The sequence below is a fragment of the Sciurus vulgaris genome, assembly GCF_902686455.1.
Source record: "Sciurus vulgaris genome assembly, chromosome: 3".
In the NCBI taxonomy this organism is placed as follows: Eukaryota; Metazoa; Chordata; class Mammalia; order Rodentia; family Sciuridae; genus Sciurus; species Sciurus vulgaris.
The window spans coordinates 6,740,801-6,767,756 of NC_136463.1; the positions used below are offsets into that span (position 1 = coordinate 6,740,801).

A 26,956-nucleotide genomic window follows, 5' to 3' on the forward strand; every position below is an offset into this window, starting at 1 on the left:
GGGGAAGAGATTAGGGAGGAGCAGGAAAAAAGGAAAAGAAACAAACATGTGTTTTTAAAATAAATTGCAGCGGGGCATGGTGGCTCACACCTGTCATTGCAGCAGCTCCGGAGGCTGAGGCAGGAGGATTGAAAGTTCAAAGCTAGCCTCAGCAAAAGTGAGGCGCTAAACAACTCAGTGAGACCCTGTCTCTAAATAAAATACAAAATAGGGCTGGGGATGTGGCTCAGTGGTCCAGTGCCCTTGAGTTCAATCCCCGATACCAAATAATAAATAAATAATAAGTAGCAGTGGCAGAGCGGCAAGGGCTATATTCAAAGCATGAAGTGGACCACTGTTCCATTACTGAGTTACCAAGGCTGGCTGTGAACTTGGCAATCTTCCTGCCTCAGACTCCTGAGAAGCTGGGACTGCAAGTGCGTGCCCCTGTTCCCAGCACAGAGATCAATGAGAAGACCTCCCTGTCGCCCAATCATGCTGCTCTTCTGACTCCTCCAGGCAGCCCTTGTGGGATTGGGGTCTCAGTGCAGACAGGTTCAGCCCCTCCGGCTCATCTTAGGGCAGGGGCTGCCCCGCATGGGCAACTGTGATGGACATCTGGGGTTCCAGTTACGTAGACAGATCCTGGGTCCAGCTTCGCACCCACTGAATCAGGATGCTCTCTGGCTGGGGACTGGGGATCTGCTATTGGAAACGCTACTTATCAGGGTTTACGGGAATTCCTGGCCCTTCCCTGGTGCTCAGTGGGGCTGGCGGGATGGGGTGGGGTGGGGTGGGGTAGGATGAGACAGGAGCGGGGGCATGTCGAATGCAGTGCATGGGCATCAGTGGGCTTAAAGAGCCCCCGTGCTGGGGCTCCCCAGCTTCCCTCACACGGCGTCGGAATACCTCTCGGTTCCTGGAGGACTGGGGCATTCAGGGGAGTGTCCACTGTCTAGGGCAGCCATGTCCTGCTCTGAGCCACATAATGCAAAGAACAGCAGTTCCCAGGCTGTGCCTCGCCCCAGGTCACTCCGTTGTACAAAGCAGTGGTTTGCCACGAGCTACTCCATGTTGAGGCAGGTGCCAGGGCAGAAGGACTACATACCTTGTTTGTGCAAGTGAACGACCTCGCCTGCCTGGCACCACCAAAAAGCACAAACTGACAAATAACCCTGCCAATAAAACTGGCCACCCCTGGACCTATCAAATAAATTAGAAGCAAATAGATGCATATCAGAAAAACCAGGCCCAGGAGATTTGCAGACCCCAGACCAGCCAGTGAAGCAAGCCCCTCACCTGAGAACACACAGGAGGAGCACCTCAGACTGAGGAGCACCCCAAGACGGATCACAGCCGCACACACCAGCCTCATCAGACTCTCCGGTGAATGTGTCCCAAGTTCAACAGACCACATACTCCCAACTCTGCCCCTGGGCTTCAGCTCGGCTAGCTCACTCTGCTTGGTGAGGCCCACTTTGAAGCTGCCTGCCGTCGGGACCTGCTCTAGAGACAGCTCCCATCAGGTTCTCCTGCGAGTTCATAGTCTTCTCTGACCACCTGCAGCTACTCCTGAGCTGGGCATGCCCTCTGCCTCTGCTCCCAGGGCAGCCTCCAGGGACCTTGTGGCCCCTCATCCTTTCCTCACTGTGGTGTGTGACTGGAGCGTTAAGGACGTTAATTATTTAAGACTGGAGTAAAAGAACCTGTAATTGCTGATGACCCCAGGTGACCCCCAAAGGCTGGGTGGATCACAACTGCTGAAGATGTAGCGGCTTGTGAATTTGTTATCCAGTTAATCCTGACATTGTAGAAAGGCGCAGACTTGTTTGGTAGGCTAATGGCCCAGACGACTCACGACACCCCCCTAGAAGGGGGCTCCGGAGTCCACGTGGAGGATTCAAAGCTGTGCCCACTGTGCCTCACGCTCCCAGGTCAGCAACACTGGTTGGGCAAGCAACAGAAAGACCAGGGCTGCGGGGAGCTTGACCCGCCCACGAACGCACTGATGGGCCAGGGTCAGGGGAGACGGAAGGCTCCTGCAATAATTCCTGCTGGGGACAGTAGTGGCCTGCACCTGCCCCTGGTCACCGCTCACAGCACCTCATTCGTAGACCTTGCAGCTGGGTTTGCCACTAGTTGAGGTACCTGGGAGGGAGGAAGGAGCTGGGAGCTGGGATCCCAATGAGAGGGAGAGTGAATCCAGCAGGGGGAGGTGGGTGGGGGCACAGAGGTCATGTGCTGGGGAGGAGGGAGGGGGCTAGAGGTCATGTGCAGGGGGAGGAAGGAGGGGGCATAGAGGTCATGTGCAGGGGGAGGAGTTCAGAATTGGAGGTTTGGTGGGGGCTTATAAAGACACTCAGGGTCCTTACCCAGGTAAGCCCCAGATCTTCCCAGGTTGCAGTGAACTAACATGAGATTCCTCCAACAGACAGGAAGGGCAGAAGTCCTGACTCTCCCAGTCCCTGCTGGCCCAGGGGAGCACTGCACATCCTTAACACTGGTGCAAGGGTGACCGAGAACCTTCCCTTGGGCCATCATTAGGACCACTGAGTCAGGGTGGCCAAATTAAAAGTCATTGTCCTGAGTGCTGTGCACCGCAGGGACCAGGACGGGGAGCTGTCTTCTGCCGGGATGAGGATGAACTCCCTTATGAGGAGTGGGAGGGGCTCCCTCTCGCTTTCGCCCTCCAGTTGGAACAGGGACCTGTGTCATTCAGGGTTAGTTACCCGAGAGTTCCAGCCCAGTTACCTGGGAGATGGGATTCTTCTCCACCTGCCCAGGGGTCTTGGCCTCAGGGCTGGCACTGCTCACTCTTGGGGTGGGTGGCAGGCACCTATGGGTGGGGAGATGGCCATGGCTTTGCGGCTTTTGCAGTGGGGACACTGAGCCCACCGTGGCATCGCATTGGGACTCCTACCTATGAGGACGCTGAGGGGCCAGCTTCCTGGTTTTTCACTGAGACAGGAAAGTCCAGGAGGCATATAACAAAGAGACTGAGCTGCAGTCCTCTCACCCAAGCCCTCCCTGGGCCCAGATCTGTAGACGGAATCTGGAAAGGGGCTCACACAGCGCCCTGTCCTTGGCTTACTGACCACCTGCTTTCCTGGAGGAAGAAAAACCTCAACATGCCAGAGCCTGGGCTCCCGTGTAGGGTGTCCCCATCGCCACACAGGTCCAAATGCACAGGATATTGGCACCCAGCGGCCCTACAGCAGATTCCACACCAAAGGCTGCCCCAGGGCCTCTCCCTAGCCCTCAAGCTGCCTCACGAAGCAGCCGTGGTCCACAGGGCCCGCTCCTTCAACCCCCCGGGACGCCAGCCCTAGTGTGTCCCCCACAAATTCACATTTCTGGAGTCCTCAACCCCAGTACCTCAGAATGTGATCGTATGTGGAGATAACCAAGTTATGAAGAGGTCTTTAGGGTGGGCCCTAACCCAATGCAACTATGTCCTTCCAGAAGAGAGCTGTGTACCCAGACACACGTGCAGGGGGAAGATGACGTGAAGACACACTGGACGGATGGCCACCTGCAAGGCAAGGAGGGGCCTAGGGCAGCAGACCTTTCCTCAGCCCCTCAGAGGGACCAGCCCTGCCCACACCTGGGTCGGGACGTCCAGCCTCCAGCACTGAGATGAGAAGTCCCTGCTGCCACGCCTCCAGTCTGTTGGGCAGACGCAGCAATGAGGAGCCCAGGGTCCTCACTCATGGGCCCAGGGGACGCACCGTCGAATGAGCCAGGCACCACCCGCTGACTTTCCTGATGCCCACAGAGGGACACTCTCCTCCCAGCCCAGGCTGGCCCCTTAGCCCCACACTCCAATCTGAGACAAGGCCTCTCCCATGAAGAAAGCCCTGGTCACAGCACAGGTCCCCTGACATGTGCACTCAGGGAAGCTGCTTCATCGCTGCAGACCCAAGAGCACATCTGCTTACTGATGCAGGAAAGCAGGCAGAAGTCACACGTCCCCTAGGAGTCCCCTAGGACACGCGGCACCTGGTCAAAGTGACCTGGGGACAAGGAATTCCCAGATTTCAGGAGTACTGGAGCCAGATGGACTGGGGACCAGGAGAGAGGTCAGAGAGGGGATTGAGGTCAATTAGGATGCTGGCGGGGAGTGGCCTGTCAGAAGCATCGACAAAGAACCCACGGACGAGTGAGCTCATGAGCCACCAGCTGTTCCCATGTCTCCGTTGTCTGCCCTGTGGGACGTGGCACGTCCACAATGAAGAGCTATAGGCAGGGACGCCGCAAATGGTGACAATGCACCAATCTGTTCCAGAAATGCTGGCATCTGTCTTCTCAGAAGTGCTGGGGTGGGGGAGGCACAGTCAGGCAACCAACATCCTCCCTTCCCAGGCCTCTGTCCTCTGCCTCCTCACAGAGCCTCCCATGGGAGAAGGAATTGGAAACACCAAGCAGGGTGAAGCCCTGGAAGCCTCCTAGGAAGAGGGACGAGGAAGGACAGGCGTGGCCAAAGATGGCTGTGGTCTGGCCTTTGTGGAGGCAGGGCCCGGGGTGCAGGACACCACAGAACCACAGACACGGGCTCCAGGCTCCTTTTCTTTCTTCCACTTTAAAAAAAAAAAATGCTTTTGGGATTTAAAAATTTTTATATTCTTTGCAATACTGGAGATGGAAACAGGGTATCATGCAGGCTACACAAGTGCTCTACCACTGAGCTGTATCCACAGTTATTTTTTAAAAAATTATTTTTGAGACAGGACCTTGCTAAGTTGTAGAGACTGGCCTCGAACTTTCGGTCTTCCTGACTCAGTCTCCCAAACACTGGTACTATAGGCATACACCACCCCACCGGCTTCTTTTTGAATTTTTTAAAATATGTGATTCAGGGCTGAGGGTGGAACTCAAGTGCTGGAGCACTTGCCTGGCCTGCCCTGGGTTTCATTCCCAGCACCACAAAAAATTAATAAAATAAAAAATGTTATTTATTGTCATGGAAAAGGAAAGAGAAAGGGCAGGAGGGAGAGCAGGAGACAGAGTGGGGAGGGGAGACAGTGAAAGCCGCCTTCTGCTTGTCCGTCTGGCATGGTGACACCTGTCTTCTCTTTTCAGAGTCACTTTGTGCAAACACAGGTAAATGTGAATACGCAGGAGAGGGGCAACTAGGAAAACTGTCCCCTTCTTTTTGGGACTGGATCCTCCAGAAACTCCTCTTTGCATGAGGGGTAGAAGTCAGTGCACCTTGTCCCCACCCTCTTTCCCTCCACCCGGCCCTGCTGACCACCAAATGGTCAGTCCCTGGCAGCAGGGACTGAGGGGCTCTTCCCTACTTTGAGGGTGTGTAGGGTGTGTTAGGGGTGGCCTTATTTTTGCCTCCCTGATGGCGAGAGGACAGCGGCCTCAGGGGCTGAGGTATCTACACAGAGAGAAGAGTGGGTAAGTCACATGCTGTCCAAATGTTGTGGTCCCCAGGCTGACCAACCGACTTGGACCAGCAGGGAGGGCAGAGCACAAGCAGACCATGGAACACTGCTCGGGAGAGGACCCAGGCACAGATCCAGTGCCCTGTGCCGTGGATGGATGTCCACTCTAACACCCTAGGGAGCTGGACCCCTGGGGACATCTGCCACATCTAGAGACATTTTTGGTGGTCACCCCCAGGGTGGTGGAGCTGCTCCGGGCATCCAGTGGGTCGGATGGATGCTGCTTAGCATCCTCCAAGGCACAGCCCCCACCACAAAGAAGGACCCTCCCAGAATGTGTGGTGCTCAGGCTGAGGACCCTACCCTGGAGCCCGACCGACCGCAGCCAACGGCTCCCTCACACCACGTGGAAACTCCACGGACCGGAGGGGATCCTCCTCCTGGGAGCAGGGACCTGCCCCCTGACCCCCCACTTTGTGCAGGGCTGAGAGGTACAGGGACAAAGGTGGTGGCTGCCGGGTGCAGTCCGGGAATGGCGGGGCGGAAGGGGGCAGAGTAAAAGGCTCGCGAACAGTCGCTGTCGCAGCCCTGGAAGCTCCGGGTCCAGGCCTGAGGGTGCCGAGGGCTGGGCGCGCGACGGCCCCGCAGCGGCAGCGGCAGGGACAGCCGGTGCGGGCGGGTGGGCTCGCCCGGGGGATCGGGTTGCATGGCGTCGGGCGGGGCTTGGCGTGGCAGCGGAGGCGGCCGCGGGCAGGCTGGGGGCGGGACGCGGGGCGGGGAGCCCGGGCGGAGAGTGACGCGGGGACGCCAGATGCTCGGGGCCAGCTCCCCTCCCGCGCCGGGAGCCAAGTGGAGGGGAGCCCTACGCGGGGAGGGGGACTCGTGGCCTCCCGCGTGGTCAGGGTGGCCCGCCCCTCCCCCGACAGCTCGGCCAGGACGCAGCACAAAGCCCCAGCCCTGCGGGCCGTCCAGAGCCGTGCGAGTGTGAGCCCCGCCCCGCCTCTGCGCGCTCCTTCCGTGTGGACCATCCAGGCAGGGCGCCTCCTCCGGGGCTCTGGAGTGGAGGAGCCTGGGGGGCCACCAACCGCTGGCATGGGATGGGTTCCGCTGATCCCAGGACCGACCCAGCGCCTCTGTCCAAGGCACATACAGGCGGTGGCCCTGCGCCTGCCAAGTTCTGCTTCTGACCTTGAGTTGCGGTGGCTGGGTGCGCCCATAGCTCAGCTGTGAGTCTTGAGGTTCCTTCCCAGCTGCTGGGTACCCCAAGACCAGGGCCTAGCCTGAGCTAATAGAGCCTGGCCCTGTATGGAGGATGCCCAGCTGATCAGAAAGGGGCCGCTCAGGAATGGGCGATGCAGCTACCATGACTACTGCCACTTCAGCCCTGGGGTCTGACCTGGTGGAGGGTGGGGACCAGAGCTCCCTCATCTCTAATTGCCTGGAGTAGGTGCTGGAGGAACACTTGTTGGACTAGAGGCAGTTTGATCCCAGCCCTTCAGCCTGGTTTTCTGGACCTCCTTTGTGCCCAGGCCACCTTCTAACTTTTAGGTTAGCTCCTCTCCCTTGCCAATCAGGGAGTTGCCAGGATCTGTCCTCCTTGGCATCCCCTGCCATCACACTCACCCTGTGCAGCACAGGAAAGGGGAGATGTGGCACCCCAGCAAGTGGTGAGATCTTGCCTGAAGACCAGCTCGTGTGGAGAGGACAACTGGACAGCTGGTATCTGGATGCTGTGCAGTGGCCATAGGGGTGACCTGGGGCTAGAACACTTAACATGAACCCACGGTTTTGTACTCCCATTTTCCAGATAAGGAGAGTGAGGAAGGGCCTAGGGGGCTGCCCAAAGTCACAGACCTGGTAAGAGAAAGCAACTGAACTGAGGGCCACTGATTCTAAAGTCATGTTCTCTTCATTGCAAAGCTGCCTCCTGCTTCAAGGGCAGTTGGGTCTCAGGTCCCCTCCTCCTTCCGTCAGTCATCCCCCACCCTGGAGGGACCCTGCTTCTGCCCATTAGCAACCTTTTCTCAAGGAGGATGAGGTCAGAGCTGCACCCCAGCCCAGGAGGATGAGGTCAGAGCACTGCCGGCTGGTGCAGGTGCTAAATTATTCATGGGGCTGCTGTGAGCAGGGGCGGCAGCTTCCTGGAGCCCAGTGTGGAGACAGCAGACAGGAAGCAAAGTCTGGTCCGTGCCTGACCTTGGATCGTCCTCTGGGGGCTAGAGAAAGTGCTGGTCTTGGTGAGAATGGTTGGAAGGCTGACAGACCCCTCTGCGCTGCTTGACCATGGGCAAGTCACTTAACCTGTCCATTTCTTGTCTTCTGTGAACTGCACGGGGCTGAACTAGTGCAAAGAGCCGCAAGCGTACTCTGGAAAGCTGGGTGTGGCATGTGACAAGTCCCCCTTACCTGGGGCAGCTGTCCATCACTCCTGGCCCAGTACACCTTTCTGTGCCAGAGGATTTCACCCCATAAGCTGCCCCGGCCGCTTTGCCAGCAACACCAGGCAGCAGCAGGGCTACCATCAAGGTGACCTCCCAGTCTTCTGTGTGGGTCGCTACTGGTCTCTGGTCTTGGCTGGTTGAGAACTCAATCTCTCTCTCTCTCTCTCTTTTTTTCTTTCTTTTTTTTTTTTTTTTTTTTAATATTTTTTAGCTGTTGAAAGACCTTTCTTTTTATTCATTTATTTATCTGTGGTGCTGAGAATGGAACCCAGTGCCTCACACGTACTAGGCAAGCGCTCTGCCACTGAGCCACAACCCAGTCAAGAACTCAGTATCTTTGAAGACCTCATTTTCCCCCTTTAGAAGAGTAAGTCCCCGACCAAGAGAAAGGTTAGTTGGGGTCAGTCAGCCTTTGCTGGTGTAGAAGGCAAGGTGTCTGTGAGGCGGGGAACACACATACACATCCCAGAATTCCTCAGGAATACACAGGACTCCGTGGCAGAAATTCCTCCCAGATAGAGGACAGTTGTTTAATTCTGAGCACAGTTGTGAAGTCCTGTTTCCAGCTGCAGGGGCAGACAGGCAGGTGTTATTGACCAAGGGGGTGCCAGAGGACAAGGAACCCGCTCCAGGTCTGCCTCCTCCGGTTTTCTCCCACTGCATGAGTCTCCCGTAGGATGCACCTTGGCCACCTCAGAGAACACGCCTCCTAAAACACATCCGTCTTCCCCACTCTGCCCAGGACGGCAGGAAGCAGGTCCACTGGGCACTCCAGAAGCTAGACTGGCCTGCATCTTTGAGGAGCCCATCCCTCCTGAGCTTCACCTGCAAGCCCGAGGAGTCTGGCTACAAACCCACCTCCATCCGCTGCAAGCTGAAGCCCCCTGATCACCCGGCACAGCCCGAGACTCCTGTGAGATTGTTACCAAGAACAGTAAGCAAGGGCTTTCACTCCCTGTAAGGGACCTTGGGGTCACTAACTCAGATCAAGGGCAGTCTGAAGTGCAAGTAGCCCCCTTCCCCTGAGGGAAATACTACCCTATTCGTGGAGGTGAAAGGGAAGTGGCGATCACAGCTGGAGACACAGCTGTACTCTGTGGGAACTCTTCACCCGGTTTAGCTCTGGAAAAAATACTCCAGTGATAAAGGCACAGGCTGCTGGGGACAGGAGGGTGGCACTGGGGAACCTGTGGGGCTGACCACAAGGTGCCTCTCAGAGGCCCTTGCCCTCCGCCTTGCAGACATGACGCTGGGCTGAGGGCTGAGCTCCCGGGCACACTCAGGGAAGCCCCTTGGGTGGGCCAGCTCTGTCAGGCACCAAGGGCACGACAGAGGCAGGAGGGAGGTGCTGTGGCGATCTCAGACCTGCCAGTCTGGAGCTGTGCTCATCCCTGTCCTTGGGACCAGCATCACGCAGGTCCTGAGAACGGACCCTCTTCCCTGGGTACTGTCAGGACCCTCTAGAGCATGCCCAAGGCCAAGGACACTAGAGGCCCCTCCAGTGATGAAAGCAGTGCCAGCCTGGCCAGGCACCCCAGGAATACCTGCTAGCCAAGCTGGGGTAGAAACAGCCACCTGCCCATCACAAGTCCCACCGGTTTGTCACAGGAGAGGCCTGGATCCCAACTCACCTGGACCAGGACCATCAACAGGTCTCTGAGAATGCAGCCTTGACCCAGCCTTGTATCTCCTAAGGGTACTTCCAGGCCCTGACCACAGATGCCCAGGCAGTCCCAGCAGGCCCCCTTGCACCTCAGAACCCGTGAGGCCCCGGTCATTCAGGGGCATCCATACCTGCCCCTATCCCAGGAGCCACCTTCCAAACTAGCTGAGAAGCCAAATGCAGACCTGGGAAAGGAGGTCACAGAATCATGGCATGTAAACAACACAGGGCCCAAATGCCACTATGGCCTGACAGCTCTCCAGCTTCTCCGTGGGGTTCTTCTGCATGAGGTAGCACTGGACGATGAAGAGCTTCCTGGGTCAGAACCAGAGTGGGAGTCCCTGTCCCAAGGGGCGGAGGCAGCTGGGACCAGGGGACAGGCAGGGCTGGTCCTGGCCTGGTGGTGGGACCCACTCCATTGAAGCTGGGGAAGGCTGTCAGGGTCCTGGTGTAGAGGGGCTCAAATTCAGGATGTACAAGCCATGAACAGAAGCACCGCCGTCCAGGCTGCGCACTGGCCTCAGCTCAGTGGCCTTCCACAGTCTGGGTGGTAGCAAAAAGCTGTAGGGAGAAGGACAAGGGACAACTTCTGCCATGGTTTGGCTCCAGAGACTCACAGAGAAGATTCACCTAGGTGCAGAGTGGGACAAACCAATGCTGGACACCAAGATGGCCAGCCAGGAAGGTCCAGGGTCAAGACAGAGGCAGCTGAAGCTGCCGTTCCCCAACAGGAGGGCCGTCTGCAGAACCACAGCTTGGAGACACAGGCTGTGCTCTGGAAGGAGGGGAGATGGGAGTCCACCAGCTCCTTCCAGTTGCGAACACCTGGGGACCAGGAGGCTGGCTGGGCAGAAGTAGGAAGGCCCCAGGAGGCCCAGGCCTTCCCAGGGCCTCCACTCAGTCCACTGCTTCAGGTTGGTGGCCTCTGGTCCCTCCCAGCTCCAAGGACAAGGGCGGGAGAGGTGCTGGGCCCTGCCCAGCCTGGGTAGAGAGGAATGAGGACATCAGGAGGCCGAGCAGTCCAGGGAAGAGGGCGTCTACCGTCTCGTTTTATTTTGCGGGGACTGAGCCTAAAGTAACCAGAAAGAACAAGAGTCAAACGGGGGGACCCTACGGCTCAGGCCCAGTCACTTGCTTTTATTTACTTATTTTTAAAAAAGGGCTTCAGTCCCCAGGGGGCCGGGGCCATGTGAACATAGAAGGAGAAGTTTGGAGAAGTTTATTTTTCTCTCTCTTTCAACAAAACATGTTCTTCCTACAACCAGTGTGTCAGAAAATAGCTCCTGACCAGCTGGGGAGAAACATTCCCAAGCCTGGGAGGGGCAGCCTCACAGCCCCTGAAGAGGCCTGGAACCAGAGTCCAAGGGCCAGGACGCCTCCGTCCCAACCACTCGGCTGAGAGGAGCCTACAGCCCAGGCCACCAGGGTTCTCTGGCTTTCATTCTGGAGAAAACCTGACCTGTCTTGGCCTGGCCACCAGGAGGCCACGAAACTCTCTGGGTCACTCTGCTTAACCTGTAAAAGGGGGTGGGACAGCTATCCATAAAGCCCTGCCTAACTCCAACATGGTACCACTACAGGATTTCGACTCTGGAAAGAGATTATTAGTCCTGTCCCCTTCCCTTGTAGTCATGGGATTACACTCAGCTGTTGGGGACAGGCTTGGGCTGACTGTAAAGGGCAGCAAATGGACATTTTAATTCCTGAACCCATAGGGACCTGGTGGACCCTTTCCACCTCTGTAAACCCGTGTTGGAAACAAGTCCTGATCCCTCTGAGCCATCCCATCCACGTACTGCCAGGCGACCTGAACTCTTCCCCTCATGAGCTGAGACTGGCTGACCTTCCCTCACACAGAGCCTGCGGGTGGCCTGCCTTCTCTGTTCTCTCTGTCACTGAACATAACCACTGGACAGAGGTCCCAGAGGTAAGATGCCCGGGGTCAGACCAGCCCAGATGTGGGACCACATCCACAGCATAAGTGGGGCCCAGGTATTGGTTCTGGTGGCCCTCAGGGCAGATAGGGGATCACTTCCCTGGTGGAGGCAACCACTAGGTGACTTCAGGAGGACACACCTGCAACAATGTGTGGACTGAGCTGCTGTGGAGGGAGGAGAGGAGTCTCCCACTGCTCATCGAGGAGGAGAGAGAGGGTCACCAGAGGCTGAGAGCCCTACCAGAAACCACGAGCCCAGAGCATGAGTTAATAAAGCAGAAACATGTTTATTAGGCACCTGTTCCTCACAGAGGAGCAAGACCCAGGCCCAACGTGCCCACTTGGAGATTTCTTGAGGCTGCAGGAATCTCCAGAGAACGTAGGTGCGGACCGGCCACCACCCCAAGAAGAACACTATTTGGCTGGAGCAGGACCGCCGGAGGGGGCCCTGGCACGAAGCCAGGCTGGCTCCTGGACTCCGTGAACACTGAGGAGTGGGTGGGGCACCCAGGACACCCCCTGAACATTGGCAGCTCTGGGCACAACCACCTTGAGCCTGTGCGGGGTGGGGGTAGTCACAGAGCAGGGGGGTCCTGGAGGTCCCTCGCCCAGGCCAGGTCCTGAGGGCCCTCCCCAAATCTGCCCGCTTCCTCCTGGCCATGGCCACCGCCTCAGTCCCACACATAGGGGTTTCTAAAGACCTGAGAGTTCTTGCCGTCTTTCGGTGGCGTGGCCGCCTGGTGGCTCTGGGCCGCGTACATGTCTTCAGCCCGCAGGGTCGAGTTGGCACTGCTCATCACCTGGCTGTTGGCAGTGGCCCGCGGGAGGATGACGTCGTAAGCGCCTTCGGACTGGAAGGAAGAACAGGCGGTGTCACAGTGAGGGGGATCGGGCCGGGCTCCGCCAGGGCGGATGTACAAATACTCTGCTTCCTGCAGGGCTCCCTGTGCCAGCTTCTCCTTGTCCCCTCTGCCCCGCTCCAGCCAGGTCCCAGTGGCAGCCTGGGGTTGACGACCGTGGAAAGACAGGACTGACCTCGAGCCCCTAACTCCTCTGCTTCTGGGGATGGGAATGAGGGCTTCGCTCGCCTGGGGGCTGCCCAGTGCGCATCCCCTCCAGCTGCGGGCTCAGGGAGAGCTCCCGACCAGCTGCTATTACCTGCCCCCGGGCTCCCTTCCTCCAAGAACCTTACCAGAGCCCCTTAAATGCCGCCACAACACTGGGACACCCTTCTCTTAGGCAGTGAGTATACCCACACAAATCTGCTCTAGGCGTCTGGGCTGACCAGTTGGATTTAGAGACTAAATCCCGGAAGGCTCTGGAGCTTGGCTGCCTATGGGGCCAGGGTCCTGAAGCAGCCAGCTCCCACCTGGAGGGAAGATGGACTCCTGCCCCACCTGCCTTATCCCAAAGGAAAAGACCTACCACCAACCCTCCGTAGCTCAGAACCAGGTTCCCTCCCACCTGTTTGCAATCTCCACCTCAGGAACATCTGGATACATGGTCTCAGCGTACCTGGGTGTGCACCAGATCACCTGGACTTTTTGTGAAGGCATACATGCCCTTGGAGCTAAGCCCCACCTGGAGGTGGGAAAAGTTTAACTTCTGGGGTGGGGAGGTGGGAGCCCTGAGCAATAGGACTGCCGTGTCCCTTCCTGGTGGACACCAAGCTACCCAGGTGGTGTCAACAACCCTGGTGGTCTGGGAACCACAGTTTGAGAACCAGGTAGAAAAACTATCTGTGCTTGGGCTGGGGAGGAGGCTCAGTGGTAGAGCGCTTGCCTAGCATGCGTGAGGCACTGGGTTCGATTCTCAGCACCACATAAAAGTAAATAAAGGTATTGAATCCATCTACAGCTATAAAGAAAAATTTTAAAAAAGGAAAAAGTATCCCTGCTAGTTCAGATCTCCAACGACACATGCCGGGAAGGACAGAGGGGTGGTGGCCATGGTACAGCACCCCCTTAAGGGAAGGGTTCTGCGGCTGCCCACACCACTTGGTGACTGCCGGTGGGGGAGAGCCTCTGCTCATGGTCTCAGGGGAACTCCTCGCTGGTCACAGCTCCTGGCTTGGACCTGCTCTCCCTGGCTTAGGGAGAGGGACAGAGCTGGGGAGGGGGTAGAACTGAACCCTGCTGACCTCCCGGCTTCCTGTTCCCAGCATCCTGCCAAGGCAGGTCGCTGACCTCTCCCCGTAGCCACTGCCAGCCAGGAGGAGGAACATATATGGAGTGGGAATCTAACTCACCGCCTTCCTGTCCCCTCCCTGCTTGGCTAAGGGAGCATCTGGCTTCCAGAGCCCAAGGGAGGTGGCAGGGGGTGGGGAACCGGAGGCCCTCCCGGGACAGCTGTGGTTGAGAACTAAATACCGGTACAGACCTGCTACCGTTGGGTCCTCTGTCACTTTGGGGAGTACCTGGCTGAGACCTTCCTCTGTCCCTCCCCAAGCTCTTTAGGGTAAAGTTGGGAGCTCCCACCAGCCCACTGAGAGTGGTCTGCATTTTTAACAGCAGCTGGCCCCAGTCTGTGTGACGCCCAGTGACACAGGGCAGGTCCCACGGCAGTGTGGCCAGAGGTGGTGGCTACATCATCTCCAGGCGGTTGGTAAGAACTAGGGCCCTGGGTTCCCTGGGCACATTCCCCAGCTGAGAAGCCTGCCTTCCCCCTCCTCCCTCCCAGCAGGGCTCTGCGGGCTTCCTGGGACCCCACTCACCGGGCCTTTGTGCATCAGGGTCATCTCGGTGGGCTGGTACACACTGGTCAGCAGCTGACCGTTGTAGCCACTGTAAGGTGACACCGGTCTCTTAGCTGTGAGGAAAGACAGGTGTGGACTGAGGATGCCTGGCTCTGACTGCGTCCCACCTCCCACAACCCAAGCAGCGCTCTCAGGGGTGGAGGGCCACGACAGCCCTGGTGGGACACCTGACCAGGAGTGGCCCACGGTGGGGAGGATGTGGAGGGGCGGGCCCTTCCAAGCCAGAGCCCCTTGGTGCGGAAAGAGGCACGGAAGATCACAGTGCTGGTCAGCTCCCTGCAGTACCGGAGCCCCCGCCACCCAGCAGCTCAGAAAAACGCCCCGTCAGCATCCTTCACATCCCCATCCGCCCCAGGGCCAGAGGCCAAGAGGGGCACATGGGCCTTCGGCTGCCTTCCAAGATGGCCAGCCTCCAGCTCCAGCCTCTACTGCTACGGGCCAGCTGCCAGGCGCTGGAGTAAACACTGCTGAGACCCCTCAGCCCACAGATCTTCACACCCTCCCAGGGCAGGGCTGGCGGCAGATGCCCCTCCACACCCACCCGGGGCCCGGCCAGGGAGACTGCTTGCCTGCCCCGTCCTGGGCCCTTGGCAAGTTTCCAGAACTATTTGCAGCTCCAGGAATTCTCCTCTGTGCCTCGGGGTGTTGGTTTCCTGATCTGTTCCAGCCTGCTGGGCAGGCACCCTGAGGTGTTGGAGGAGACCCGCTGACCAACCCAGGGGTCCAAGCACAGGCCACAATGCTAGGCCAGCCTGGCCTGTCTCCTGCAGGGCTGAGGGACCACAACCTATATGAGGCTTCCAAGTGCTGGGTTCATGCTATTGATTTCTCCATTGGGGGGGGGGGGACTATAAAGTCACAGCCCAGAAGTGTGCCGTGAGAGGAGAGGAGAGGAGAGGAGAGGAGAGGAGAGGAGAGAGGAAGACAAAGGCTGGAACTCTCTGGTCTGACAACAGGCAGCAGGGAAAGTGCCCGGGGCAGTGGGCAACAAGCTGCAAGCTCCTGACACCTGCCCACAGTCCCCCTCTCCTGTGTGTAGGAGCCACCCCAGGGTGAGGCCAGTGGTCAGCCCCAGTGGGAGGCAGATCAAAGATCCAGTGCCCAGTAGGACAAGGGTCACTGCTTTCCCCAAAGCAGGAATTTTGAAGATCTCACAGTTTGAAGAAAAGCAACAGACTTCTCCGATTCTGGATCTTCCACAGCCTCCGACTCTGACTGTCCATCCCACAGAGGCCCCAGAACTGGCACAGGGTGACCAGAGACAGTAAGAACCCGAACTCGCAAGCATCTTAATCAGCACACACAATTTAGGGTCAGGGTAGGGCTTCAAGGCTGTGCCTCCAGTGTTTTCTCTTATGTGTGGAAGCCAGACAGGAAACAGGAAGAGAGAGATGAGGGAGTGGGTCTCACGGAAAGGGACGGGGGGAGGGAAAGGGGAATACTGGGGAGTGATATCGGCCAAATTATATTGTTACATCGTGTGCATGTAAGAATACGTAACAACAAATTCCACCGTTATGTACAACAATTATGCACCAACAAAAAAATATGGGGAAAATAAATATGCTGCTGAGGTCACAGTTTGACACCATGAGTGCTTTTTGGGGGTGGGGGACAGGCGGGATGCTGGGTGGAACCCGTGGTCTGGTGCATGCTAGGCAAGCTTCTGCCACTGAGCCACACCCGACCTCCCCAGGCCCCAAGAGCTTTTTTTCTTTACTAAGATGATGATGGAAATATACACAATAGAAAAACAAGTTCTAAAAGGATAAAATTAGAGTAAAATAATGAGACACCGAGCTAGTATTTCTAAGAGTGTTCTCCATGTGTCGCACAGCCGTTATTGATTTAATCCTCACCAGAGCCCTGAATTACTGTCATCACCCCATTTTATACATGAGGAAACAGAGGCACAAGGTACACCCACCAGCAGTGCTCGGTACTGGGATGGAACAAGACGGGCTCAGGTAGGATTAGGGAGGCAGCATCTGTAATGCTTGAAATTTTATCATGAGAATGTATTCAGGAACTACGTGAATAATGAAGGAAAACTTTAAAAAATGGAATTTTGATGTGTGTGTGGTGCTGGGGATCAAGTCCAGGGCTCTGTGAGTGAGTGCCACTGAGTCACAGGCCCTGCCCTGCAGTGAAGGACATGGGATCAAGGAAGGGGACTGGAGAGTCTCTGGGACCCACCTGAGATCGGCTCGTCCATGGAAAACGCCTTGTTCTCCACAAACATGCTCTGGCCCGTCTGCTCCTTCAGGATGGTCTCGTAGCCCACGCCCCGGGTGGGGTACATGTCCCCCTGGTAGCTCTGCTCTGGACTGGCCTTGGTCACCTGGGAGACCTCGGGGATGACATATAAGAGAACAAAGGCCCAGGCATTGGCGGCAAGGGCGATGGCCAGCGTGGGGTCATCCCAGGTGGGGCTGTTGTGCTGCCTGTTGCCGTAGGTATACATGACAATCCACACCACCCAGATGGCCATGGAGGTGGCCGTGGTGAGCAGCACGAAGACCCCGTGCTTCCGCCAGCGCCGAAAGCGGCCACACAGGGCGGGCCAGGCCCCCACGAAGGCGCCCAGCAGCAGCAGCATCACGTAGGTGAGCGCGGTGACGAAGTCCTCGTTGGCGATGGCGCAGGGGGAGGCCGCGGCCCAGCCGGCACTGCCATTGCCCCCGGGCCCGCCCTCGCCCGGCCCCCGGACCAGGGTGATGATCAGCCACTCTGTGTTGATGATGACCTCCACGAGCGTCAGCAGCAGAGCCACCGCGAAGATCACCCAGCCCCGGGGCCCGTGGTTCTTCCGGGCCAGGAAGTTGAGGGCGAAGACGTGGGCCAGCAGGCAGGAGAAGCAGATGGCGAACAGGACCCCGAAGAGGAACCGGCGGGAGGCACAGGTGGAAAAGTCGGGCTTCACCACGCAGGCAAACACCAGGCAGAAGAGGCCCAGCGTGCCCAGCAGGAAGAACACCTGGGTCCCCAGCAGGCTCCGCTTCTTGGTGTCCTGCACGAAGGGCAGGCTGGCCACGAGGATGATGGTGAGCACAAACGTGGTGACGATGCCCGCTCCAGCCACAGCCTCCAGGACGATGCCCCAAGCGCCGGAGCGGTCACACAGGTTGTAGTAGAGGGGGTTGAGGTCTGGGCTGCAGCCAGGCGGGGCAGGGCCCTGGGCCTGGGCCCCCGGGGGCAGGAAGAGCAGCAGTCCCAGGCACAGCAGGAAGGCTCTGTGAGCGGCCATCCTGGCTCCCAGGCCAGGCACCAGCTGGGTCCCTGGAGACAGAGGAAGAAGGGCAACATGAGTCCTTCGAGAGCAGCTTCCGGCATGCGTGGCACTGACCGGGGCAGACGGCACAGCTGATGAGAGGACACTCCCGCCGGGCTTCAGAATCCTTCTTAGCCCAGAAATTAGGGAGGCACATCAACTGACCAGAGACGACGAAGCCTATCTGACATCCCTACTCCTCACCGTGGGAAAGAAGGACTGTCACTGAATTTTCAGTTCCTCCCTCTCATCCACCGTAAGGCAGGTCCAGATATTCCGAGCGCCTAGGGCTGCGGGGTGAGAGAGCCCACCACCCATTCAGCTCTTCCTTGCTGCCCTCGGCCTTCTAGGGTTCAGAGGGTCAAAAGACCCCATTCCCAGTAATGCCCAGAGCACGGCTGGCCAGTCAGCCACGCATTCCTTCGTCAAATCAGCCCTCGTTCCACACGCACTTAAAAGGCACTGGTGGCAGGCAGAACCTGCAGCCCCTAAAATAAAGACAGTTGAAAATGTGAGTTTCCCCTCCTTCCCTTCTTTGCCCTTGATTTTCCATTTTGAGTGCCAACTTTCTTCTTCAGAAGAAATTCTCAAGAATTTCTCTATCTAGTTCAGAAGCTCAAGTCAAGGATAAAATAAACCTCCCCCCAAGGACTTAATGCAAAAATCCTCCTATGAGGCATTAACATTTGAAAAGAAGAATCAGGCAAGGGCAAGGACAAGCAAAACCCCAAAGAATCTTCAGTGGAAGACTTTAAGACACTGTAGCTAGAAGGGGAGAAAGGTGTCTTCTATTGACACCGGCAAGGTAACTAACTCATCACTGGGTCTCCTGGCTGAACCTCTGCCGAAGGCTGCTCATCTGCCTCACAGAAGGAAACTAAACTCTCCCTACCAACTAGATTTTCCCCATGTGAAGTGGAGGTAAAGGATGTTGCAACTGGCTGTAATTATGCCTGTAATTCTGGTGACTAGGGAGACTAAGGCAGGAGGGTCGAAACTTTGAAGCCAACCTCAGCATCTCAGCGAGACCCTGTCTCAAAACGAAAGATAAAAAAAAAAGCAGTGAGCCGGACGCGGTGATGGACGCCTGTCATCCCAGCAGCTCGGGAGGCTGAGACAGGAGGATTGCAAGTTCAAAGCTAGCTTCAGCAATGGCCAGGTGCTCGGCAACTCAGTGAGAACTGTCTCTAAATAAAATACAAAATAGGGCTGGGGATGTGGCTCAGTGGTTGAGTGCCCCTGAGTTCAATCCCCAGTACCAAAAAAAAAAAAAAAAAAAACGCAGTGGCAGAGCAGCCCTGGGTTCAATACCCAACTCCTCCCACCCAGAAAAGAGGTTGTTGCAGGTTAAGAGAAATTAAAGACCCAACCTGAGGAGCTGGGTATGATGCTCAGTGGTACAGCACCCCTGGGTTCAATCCCCAGTACCAAAAACAAACGAGTTGTAGTCCTGACTCCTGCTTGTACAGGAGGAAGGCTCCAGACCAAGCTCTCCTGGTTAGCAGGAGAATCCTACCATTTAACTCATCTTCCCCAACATCTTCTGCCAGTGGGGGTGGTGATTTGCCCAGTTTACCTCCTTTCTAGTTTTTTTTTTTCTTTACTAGGGATTGAACCCAGGTCTTTTACCACTGAGTTATATCTCCATCCATTTTTGTTTCTTATTTTGAGGGGGGATCTTGTGATCCTCCTGCCTCAGCCTCCTCAGTCTCTGAGATTACAGGTATGCACCACTGCACCCTGGCTACTTAATTTTTAATAAGCAAAAGTCCCAAATCTCAATCAATAGAAGTTCTCTCTGTAACTGATAAGTGGAAAGGCACTTATTAAATCAGAAGAAATAAAATTTGAAAAATTAATGGAAAATTGACATTATAAAGATGATCAGTTTTTAAACTTTCACAGCGCTTGAAAATACTGTAGGTACTTTAAGCCACTTTGGGGGCCCTCCTCATCTGTCAGTGAAGCTAGCCTTTCACGGACCACTCACGGTCCTGATGTAAATTTACTATTGTTTTTCTAAATAACCCGCTTTGTAACAGCTAGTTTCTCTTCATTTTGATGCAAAAGCCTGCCCCCTCCCACACCTCAGGTGGTGCTGGGGATTGAATCCCGGGCCTTCTACACATTGGGCAAAGGCTGACCACTGACTCCCCGCCAAGCCCAGGATGTAAACTTGTGGAGGGGACTTTGCAGTCGTAAATCAATAAAGCACCAACTGTATTTACAACTGCTGGGAAGAGGAAGAGGAGACCGAGGGAATTGATGGGTAAGAAGTAATATCGAGCCACTCTGGGAAACACTTTATAGATAACCTGGTTCCACTCCATCTTAGGGGCTTGTGGCCCAGAGAACCAGCCAGAACTTGGGGTGAGGTTGAAAATGTGGCACTGAACACTGAGAATGACTAGGATGGTCTTGGGACACCCGCATCTTCCTGGGCTTCTCATCCCACCTTCCTGGACCAGGTCCCAGTTTAGAACAATTATTCCAAATCAGCAGACATGGACTGCAGGTCTAGGGGACCAGGCCCTCTGTCCTCAGAGCAGAAGGAAACACAAAAGATGAACAAACACAGTCCTGGACTTGATGGCACTTAAAATCTAACAGGTGAGAGCTGAAGAAATAGCTCATGTTGGAGAGCTCTCGCCTAGCATGCGCAAGGACCCCGGTTCGAATCCCTAGCCCCTCAGACGGGAGGGGGGAAAAAAAAATTCTAACAGGTGAGATAAGGTAGGTATACAGCAAAACAGCTCAAGGAGGAAATATGCTAAGTGACCTGTGAGAGAATTTACCTGAAGGAGAGAAGGTGTTGCAGAACACAGAAGAGGAAGATGACCAGTAGGGCCTGACCTACGAAGAAGCGCTTTACTGGGCTGGGAGATAATGGCTCAGCGGTAGAGTGCTTGCCTGACATGTGTGAGGCCCTGGGCTAGAGTGTCAGTGCCTCAAAAAAAAAAAAAAAGGCAATTTTATTGGGGGGTTCAGGGTGTAGAGTGGTAGAATTCTTGCCTCGGGTTCAATCCCCAGCACCACAAAAAAAAAAAAAAAAAAAAAAAAAAAAGGCATTTTATTTAGCATAAAACAAAAATGCACCAAGAATGTTACTACTAATAAATAAATAAGCAAAAGTAAAATGAACCACATCCCAGACACTGCCACGGGCGGAGGCAGAAGGACGCTAAGCCTTGAAGAATGTGAAGTAGGGGCTGAGCACGCACAGGGGACCAGGAGACAGACAAGATGACAAGTCAAAGCCCTGAGAGCAACCAAGTGCAGACCAAGAGGGAAAAGGTCAAGTGCACCAAGCATGTTAGCTGTTTTTCTTTCCTTTTTGCAGGGCTGGGGATGGAACCCAGCGCCTACCTGCTAGGTGAGCACTCTGCCAGCTGAGCTACCTCCCCAGCCCCAGCTGGTTCCTGTACTTCTCCAGGCATGAAGTGGGCTTGGAAAGGGAGGCTCACGGGAAAAGTGGTTGGGAAGGAACTCGGGGCTTTATTCCAACAGGAAATGAGGAACCACTGAAGGTCATTTTTTGCAAGATAGGGGCACCATCGGGGTGTATGCTCTATGAGCGGTGGTGCACACCTGTAATCTGGAGGCTGAGGCAGGAGGATGGCAAGTTCAAGGCCTATTTGGAAAACTTAGTGAGACCCTGTCTCAAAAAAAATAAATAAAAGGGCTGGGGATGGGGGTGTAGCTCAGTGATAGAGCAACTCTGGGTTCAATCCTCAGTACAAAAAAAAGAAAGAATGGAAGGAAGGAAAGAAAAAGATAGAGAGTGACTTGGCAAAAAGCACAAGGAAATCAATTTCTTGGGGACAAATTCACTCCAGTTTAAAGATCAAAACCAAAGGTAAAACCATAATGGCCAGATCTGAGAGATACTTATCAAAACACAATCTAAGGACTACTAGGACGTAGGGGGAAAAGATGCTAAATTAAAAAAAATCCATACTCCCGACTCACATCTGATAACAGCCATGTCATTACAAAAAACCATGCCAGGGCTGGGGAGTAGCTCAGCGGCACAGCACTTGCCTAGCTTGTATGTGGCCCTGGGTTCTGTGCCCAGTGCCACAAAAGTAAAAGAAGAATAAAGAAATATTTGTCTCTACCCTGCTGGCCCCTCGCACCCCATAGGCACTTGGGCCAGGGTTAAGCAGGCTTTACAGCCCCCGCCTCCCCACTTCCTGCTGACTTTGCTACTGGCCCACCAGCTTCCTGGACCTTTCAAGTCTCACTTCTGCCACTCGATCCCCCCAGGAGTCTACTCACCCCGCCCTCAACCAGGTACCTTGCTGCCATCCAGCTGCCCTGGCCTCAGATGAAGCAGTCCATTCCCATCCCACAATGTCTTAATCCTCTGCTTCCCCCCAAAGTAGAAGGGCAGGTGTGGAGGCAAGAAATACAGTGACTCAGGTGGAAAAAAATGGGCCAGCTGGGCCTGGCTCTTATCCCCTGCATAGGACAGGGACCCTTGGAAGTCAGCAGGAGAGTTCAAGAGAATAAAGCTAGAGGCGCTGGGTTCCAACCTTTGACACCCAGGAGTACAGGCACATTCGACCATCCAGTTGGTGCCCTTTTGGGGATGGTGGCTAAGGGTGAGGCCAGATGACCCCCGCTCTGCCCGAGGTTCTTCCTCAGGGCTCTGGAAGTATCTTCTGCCTCCTATGGATCCTTCCACTGAACCTCCTGAGCCTGGAACATTAAAATCATGAATGCCTGTCTTCCCTCCTAGGCTAGTCCAGGGCTAGTGAACAAGACTGAGCATCCCTTGAGCGTCTATGCTGGGGCTTGAAAAGAGCAGGCATTTAAAAATCATTCTCTGAATGGACACAACGCTCAGTTCTCCTCACCCACCCAATCTTTCCCGCCTTCCTTTTGGAGTCACATCTCCTGTTTAAAGGTTTTTAAGAGATACCAGGGCAGGAATGGGAGAGGGACCTCCTGTCCTGGAAGCCTCCCCCTCCCACAGCTGAAGTCCAGCCTCAAATTTTCCTGGACAAAAGGGCTCTTTTGCCTCACCTCTCTAGAACCAGTCACACAAATATTTTTAATCACCTCTGAAATCAGCCTTTCCCTGGCTCAGCCACCCAGCCCCCAGGTCTGGTCTGAGTCAGTCCAGTCCAGCTCCAGAACCCTCTTCCTTTCTCTCTCCAGTGGGAGCAAAGAGGCCTCCAGGCTTGGTGAACGGAGGCCCAGCCAGCCCTGACTGGTTTTACCCAGCAACAGGTGAGGCACCCAGCCCCCCTCAACCCTCCAGAACAAGCCCCCTTCATCACCCCACCGCCATCCACACCAAAGCCTGAGAACTCCCCGGGGGTAAAGGATATCATCATGAAAAGAAAGCTCCAAGAACTTGGGAAAGCGGTCCTGGTCTTTCTCCCAGGTTCAAGGGTGCACAGTGAGATACAGACCTAAGGTTGCTCTCAAGAGTGCCAAGAACATTTGGAGCCCCTCCCAGAGGGGGCTGCTGAGCCAGGGAGAACACAGAGCATCCTTCTTCCTCCCTGGCTGCCGCCTCTCAGCAACTGCAAAGATGGGTGGACTCTGCCAGTTTCCTCTCACCTCCCATTCATCTCCTCCTTTCTCTCTCAGTCTCTGGCTGGGTCCTAGGGTGTTAGCCCTCAGTCCAGAGGGCTCTGATATTTAACCCATCCAGTAAGGGGTCTAGGAGATGCCTGTGCCAGGAAGAAGCCACTTCAGTCCCCACCCCACCCCACACCAAGAATTGGCATTTGGGCCAAACTGCCTGGAGCATTCAGAGACTCAGAAGTCTTCAATCCAAGGGTCTGCTCTGGAATGTCCCTCTGGAATGCGCCCCACCCCCCATCAGCACTCCCTGTCCCAGCCACACTTGAAGGCACATGGTTGGTGGTGGGAGGTGGGGCTCAGGTCACAAAACCCTGTTTGTACACATTCTGGTACCGGTGCTTTAGAATCAAGATCGGGGAGCTCTAAGTGATGAGTCTTTCTGGGTGTAAAACTGCGTTCTGGACTGGAAGTGAAAAGGTCGCTGGAAAAGCCAGGAGGGTGGGGGTGGGGTCTTCAAGTCAGAAGACCCCAGAAATGCAGGCGGTGTGACCGTCTTAAATTCCAAACTCCTCGCACACAGATCCGAAACCTTCCCCTTCCCACTCCAGTCCCCAATACTAAGGTCTACACCGCGCTTCCCTGGATGTCTGAACAGAAAGGGCAGGGAGGCCAGTCACTTTTCGCCCCAGTTCCCCTGTCCACGGAAACCTGCCCTCCCCATCCACAGCAGCTGGCAGCGGAGAGGGGCCACTCGTCCGTGGACTCCCGCTGAGAAGCAGGGAGGTCGAGGGGCACCCTTGGGACCAGCCGACAGTGAACTCCTTCCTTTGCACTCCACCCTGAGCCGCAGCGCCTGGCTTCCTCCACCCCCAGTCCCCAGCTGGCTTCGGTTTGGAAACTTTCCGCGACGAAGTGGAGTTGGCGAGGCGTCCCCCGCCCCCCGGGTCTCCACCCCAGCGCCTCTGCCCTCGCCCACTCCCTGCCAGCCCTACCCGGCTCTTCCGGGCGGCCGAGGGGAGGGCGGAGCGGGAAGGCAGCAGGCAGCCTTACCTGGGACGCGCCGCCAGCCCGGCTCCGGCGCGGCGTCTGGGGCCAACTCCAGCTCCAGGCAGAGCGCGGGCGGGGGTGGGAGGGACTGCGCAGGGCGCAGCGCCAGCCTCAGCCTTGGCTGGGGTGGCGGGGCCCCGGCGGGGGCGCAGGGCCTGCCTCCCCGGGACCCGGGCTGAGCTGGGCGCGCTCGGCGGCTCGCTCTTGCGCCCGCTCTCCGGGTGCACGGCTTCTTTCTCTCGGCGAGGGTGGGCCGGCCGGTATCGCCGTGACATCACCTCCATTCAGGGCTCTTATCCGGCGCCCGCGGCGCTCCAGGTACGTGCAATCCGTTTACACAGTAACAAAGCCCGCCCTGCCCTCCCCCCGCCGGCTCACCTCCAGCCTCGGCCGAGGCGCACTTTCCGGCTGGTTCGGGAGATCGGAGTTTCTGGCCCAGCTGGCGTGTGGGTTGTTGCTGTTTACTGCCACGCCCCCGCATGCGAGCACGCGCACACTCACGCGCACTCACTTTCTGGACTCGGCTTTTTCTCTGGAAAGCGGTTTGGGGTGCAGCCCAGCGGGCGGGCTCTCCCTCGCAGCATCTCCCAGCTCGCGTACGCACCGACTGGCGCGGGGGCTACTTTGGCGCGTCTCTTGGTGGCGGACACCCAGCCTTTGTCACCTTCGTCCTGGCTTTCCTGTGAGACACGCCAGACACCGTTCGCTGCCCCGGGTTGGAGCGAGGCGCACACTCAGATACAAAGTCGGTCTTTGTCACGCCTTCTGCGCCCCCTCCCCTCCCGAGCTGGCACACGTGGACACACCACACACCCAGCGTCCACCTCTTTCACGCGCGGTCCTTCCCCGATACCCCCAGTCACCAAGATCACGTGGGAAGGCCGCCGCGCACGCCCCTAATCCCGGGGGCCGAGCCCAGCACCACTTCGGACCGTGGGCAGACGTCGCTCTGGGTTGACTGTCCAGCGCTCGGGTTTCCCGAGACCGCCCCAGACGTGGCTCCACTCGGCGCGCGCGCTCCCCTCCCCGCGTCCCTGTTCCGCGTTGCGACTTGTCCTAATTAGCCTTCACGGTGTTGTTCCCCGAGGTACAGTGTTTAACCCGGCCCCGATCTCTGCGCTACGGGTCACGCTGACCCTGACTCCGAGTCCAGCCCCTCCCGCTGCCGGGGGACTTTTCCACGAGTTCGGGTTCCCCTGCGCCCCGCCTCCTTGCCGGGGTGGATCAGCGGGAAACTATCCTATCCCCCTCCGGCCCCAGGAATCTGCTGAAAGGGAACCGCAGACGAGGAAAGCGAATCCTGGCTGAGACCGCTCTGGCCCAGTAAACAGGAGATTTTCCGGACGCCTCCTCCTGGGGCCGCGGGCCCCTCGGGAGGTGGGCTGCGCTGCCCCTGGAGGCCGGGTGCGGGCCTGCTTGGCTTGCGCTTGAGGCCCTGAGAGGCCAAGGCGCACGGAGAAAGGGGAGGTTGTTGGGCCTGGCCCGGCCCCTGGGGACGCGGGGGCGGGCAGGGCGACGGTCTCGGGGTGCCCGTTCTCGTGACGCCTAGTTGCCTGGGGGATCGCCAGCAGCGCGCGGTCGGAGCCAGCCGGTGGCGGGGCGGACTGCTGGGCATGTTTGCTCAACCCCGAGCGCCCGCGAAGGGGAGGGGAGGCAGCTGGTCACGGGTGAGGGAGTAGCCAGGTGGGGTCGCGCAGGGAGAGGGAAGGGGTACCTCCCGGGCTGTTTGTTTGCGTGCCTCGGTCTATGACAACCGGGAGTCTAAACTCAATCAATCACCCAGAGTTGCCGGGGCGATAAACCTCAGGCCGTCCCTCCCCTTGCACACCGGGCTTTCTGACCAGGAGAGAATGTTTGCTTAGCCCGGTACTGGCGGTAGGGCCCTGGCTTTCTAGAACACTATATCCCTTCCTGTGCCTTGTGCTGGGAGGCTTATCTGGAGAACTGCTAAGACCATATTGTTTCAGTGTTGCTGCTCCAGAGCTCTCTATCCCCTATATTCACTTCCCACCCGAGTCAGGGACCAAGGCTTGAAGAGGATTAGCAGCTCCATGCCTCTGAGTGAGAGATGCTAAGTTGTACTGGCCTCTATTTTTCCTTAACCAGGCCACTAATGCCTAACTGGCCGCTCGCTGGGCAGAGTTGGTGTGGGAGAAATAGTCTGAGACTAGAGACGGTAGCCCTAAGGAGTGGGCGATGAGCTGTGGCCCTGCATACTATGTCAATTTGCTGTCCATCTTCAGGAGCCTGTCACCCCCACCTGCGTTCCCCAAACATCAACTCTGGTCCCCTGCAACCCTGCCTCAGGCCCGTGAGGGGTGGACTGCCTGTTGCCTGATCACTGATGGCCACCTGGGAGTCCTTTGAAAAGAGGACCCCCTCTCAGAGGCTGCGACCTGCCCTCAGCCAGTCCTGCCAGGCAGCTGGCAGTGGAAATGTAGGACAGTTTCTGAGGACTCTCTGCTCTTCCCTGTTCACCTGTTCAGCTCTCTTCTGTCTTCAAAGGACAAAGCAAGTCTCTTGGCGCAGATGACCTGGGCCTCTGAGGGTCTAGGATTCCTGTTGCGCTCTGCTTCAGTCCCTGGGCCTGTGCTGGTCAGGGGTAGGGAAACTGGAGTTGGGAGCCCCCAAGCCCCCTGAGCCTCACCCTGGTGGGCAGAGCTGCACCCACCCAGCCAACCATGCTGGAAAGGGAGGTTTTAGGGAGGTGCTGTGTTTTCTAAGACCTCAGCCATAGGGTCGTCTGTGCCCCCCATGCCCCTCACCCTTATTTAATAACCCAGCAGGCATGGAACCCACTGTGAACTCCCATTTGAGACACGGTCCCTGCAGGTACTACACACCCGCTGATCCAAGCCCTCCTGGACTTACTGGATTGAGGCGGAGCACCCCACTGCCCCCCCATCTGCCCTCCCCAGGCATTTGAGTTCTACTGG

At 56.8% G+C, this 26,956-nt stretch overlaps 3 protein-coding genes across 6 annotated transcripts in view; 2 read left to right on the plus strand and 1 right to left on the minus strand.

Annotated features, from left to right (window-relative positions):
• Positions 1 to 26,956, plus strand: part of LOC306656602 (CMRF35-like molecule 2) — a 195,625-nt gene that overhangs the window by 135,384 nt on the left and 33,285 nt on the right. The window lies entirely within an intron of this gene.
• On the minus strand, positions 9,396 to 25,515 carry GPRC5C (G protein-coupled receptor class C group 5 member C). 4 transcript variants are annotated; one of them, XM_079131959.1, is made up of 6 exons: positions 24,953 to 25,515; positions 24,399 to 24,700; positions 16,361 to 17,443; positions 14,123 to 14,217; positions 12,111 to 12,260; positions 9,396 to 10,543 (listed from the first exon to the last, which is right to left on the minus strand). In XM_079131959.1, exons 2-6 carry the CDS (start codon positions 24,499 to 24,501, stop codon positions 10,511 to 10,513), a joined length of 1,464 nt encoding a protein of 487 aa, XP_078988085.1. In that variant the 5' UTR covers positions 24,502 to 24,700; positions 24,953 to 25,515; the 3' UTR covers positions 9,396 to 10,510. The 4 variants fall into 4 exon arrangements, with proteins under 4 accessions (XP_078988085.1, XP_078988084.1, XP_078988087.1 ...); XM_079131958.1 differs by having other exon boundaries at positions 24,399 to 25,515; XM_079131961.1 differs by lacking the exons at positions 24,399 to 24,700; positions 24,953 to 25,515 and adding an exon at positions 24,024 to 24,235.
• LOC306656601 (uncharacterized protein) overlaps positions 24,216 to 26,956 on the plus strand; it is a 34,487-nt gene continuing 31,746 nt past the window's right edge. The window contains exon 1 of the mRNA XM_079131964.1: positions 24,216 to 24,338. The gene's annotated coding sequence lies outside the window, so the exon portion shown is untranslated. The remainder of the gene's footprint in view (positions 24,339 to 26,956) is intronic.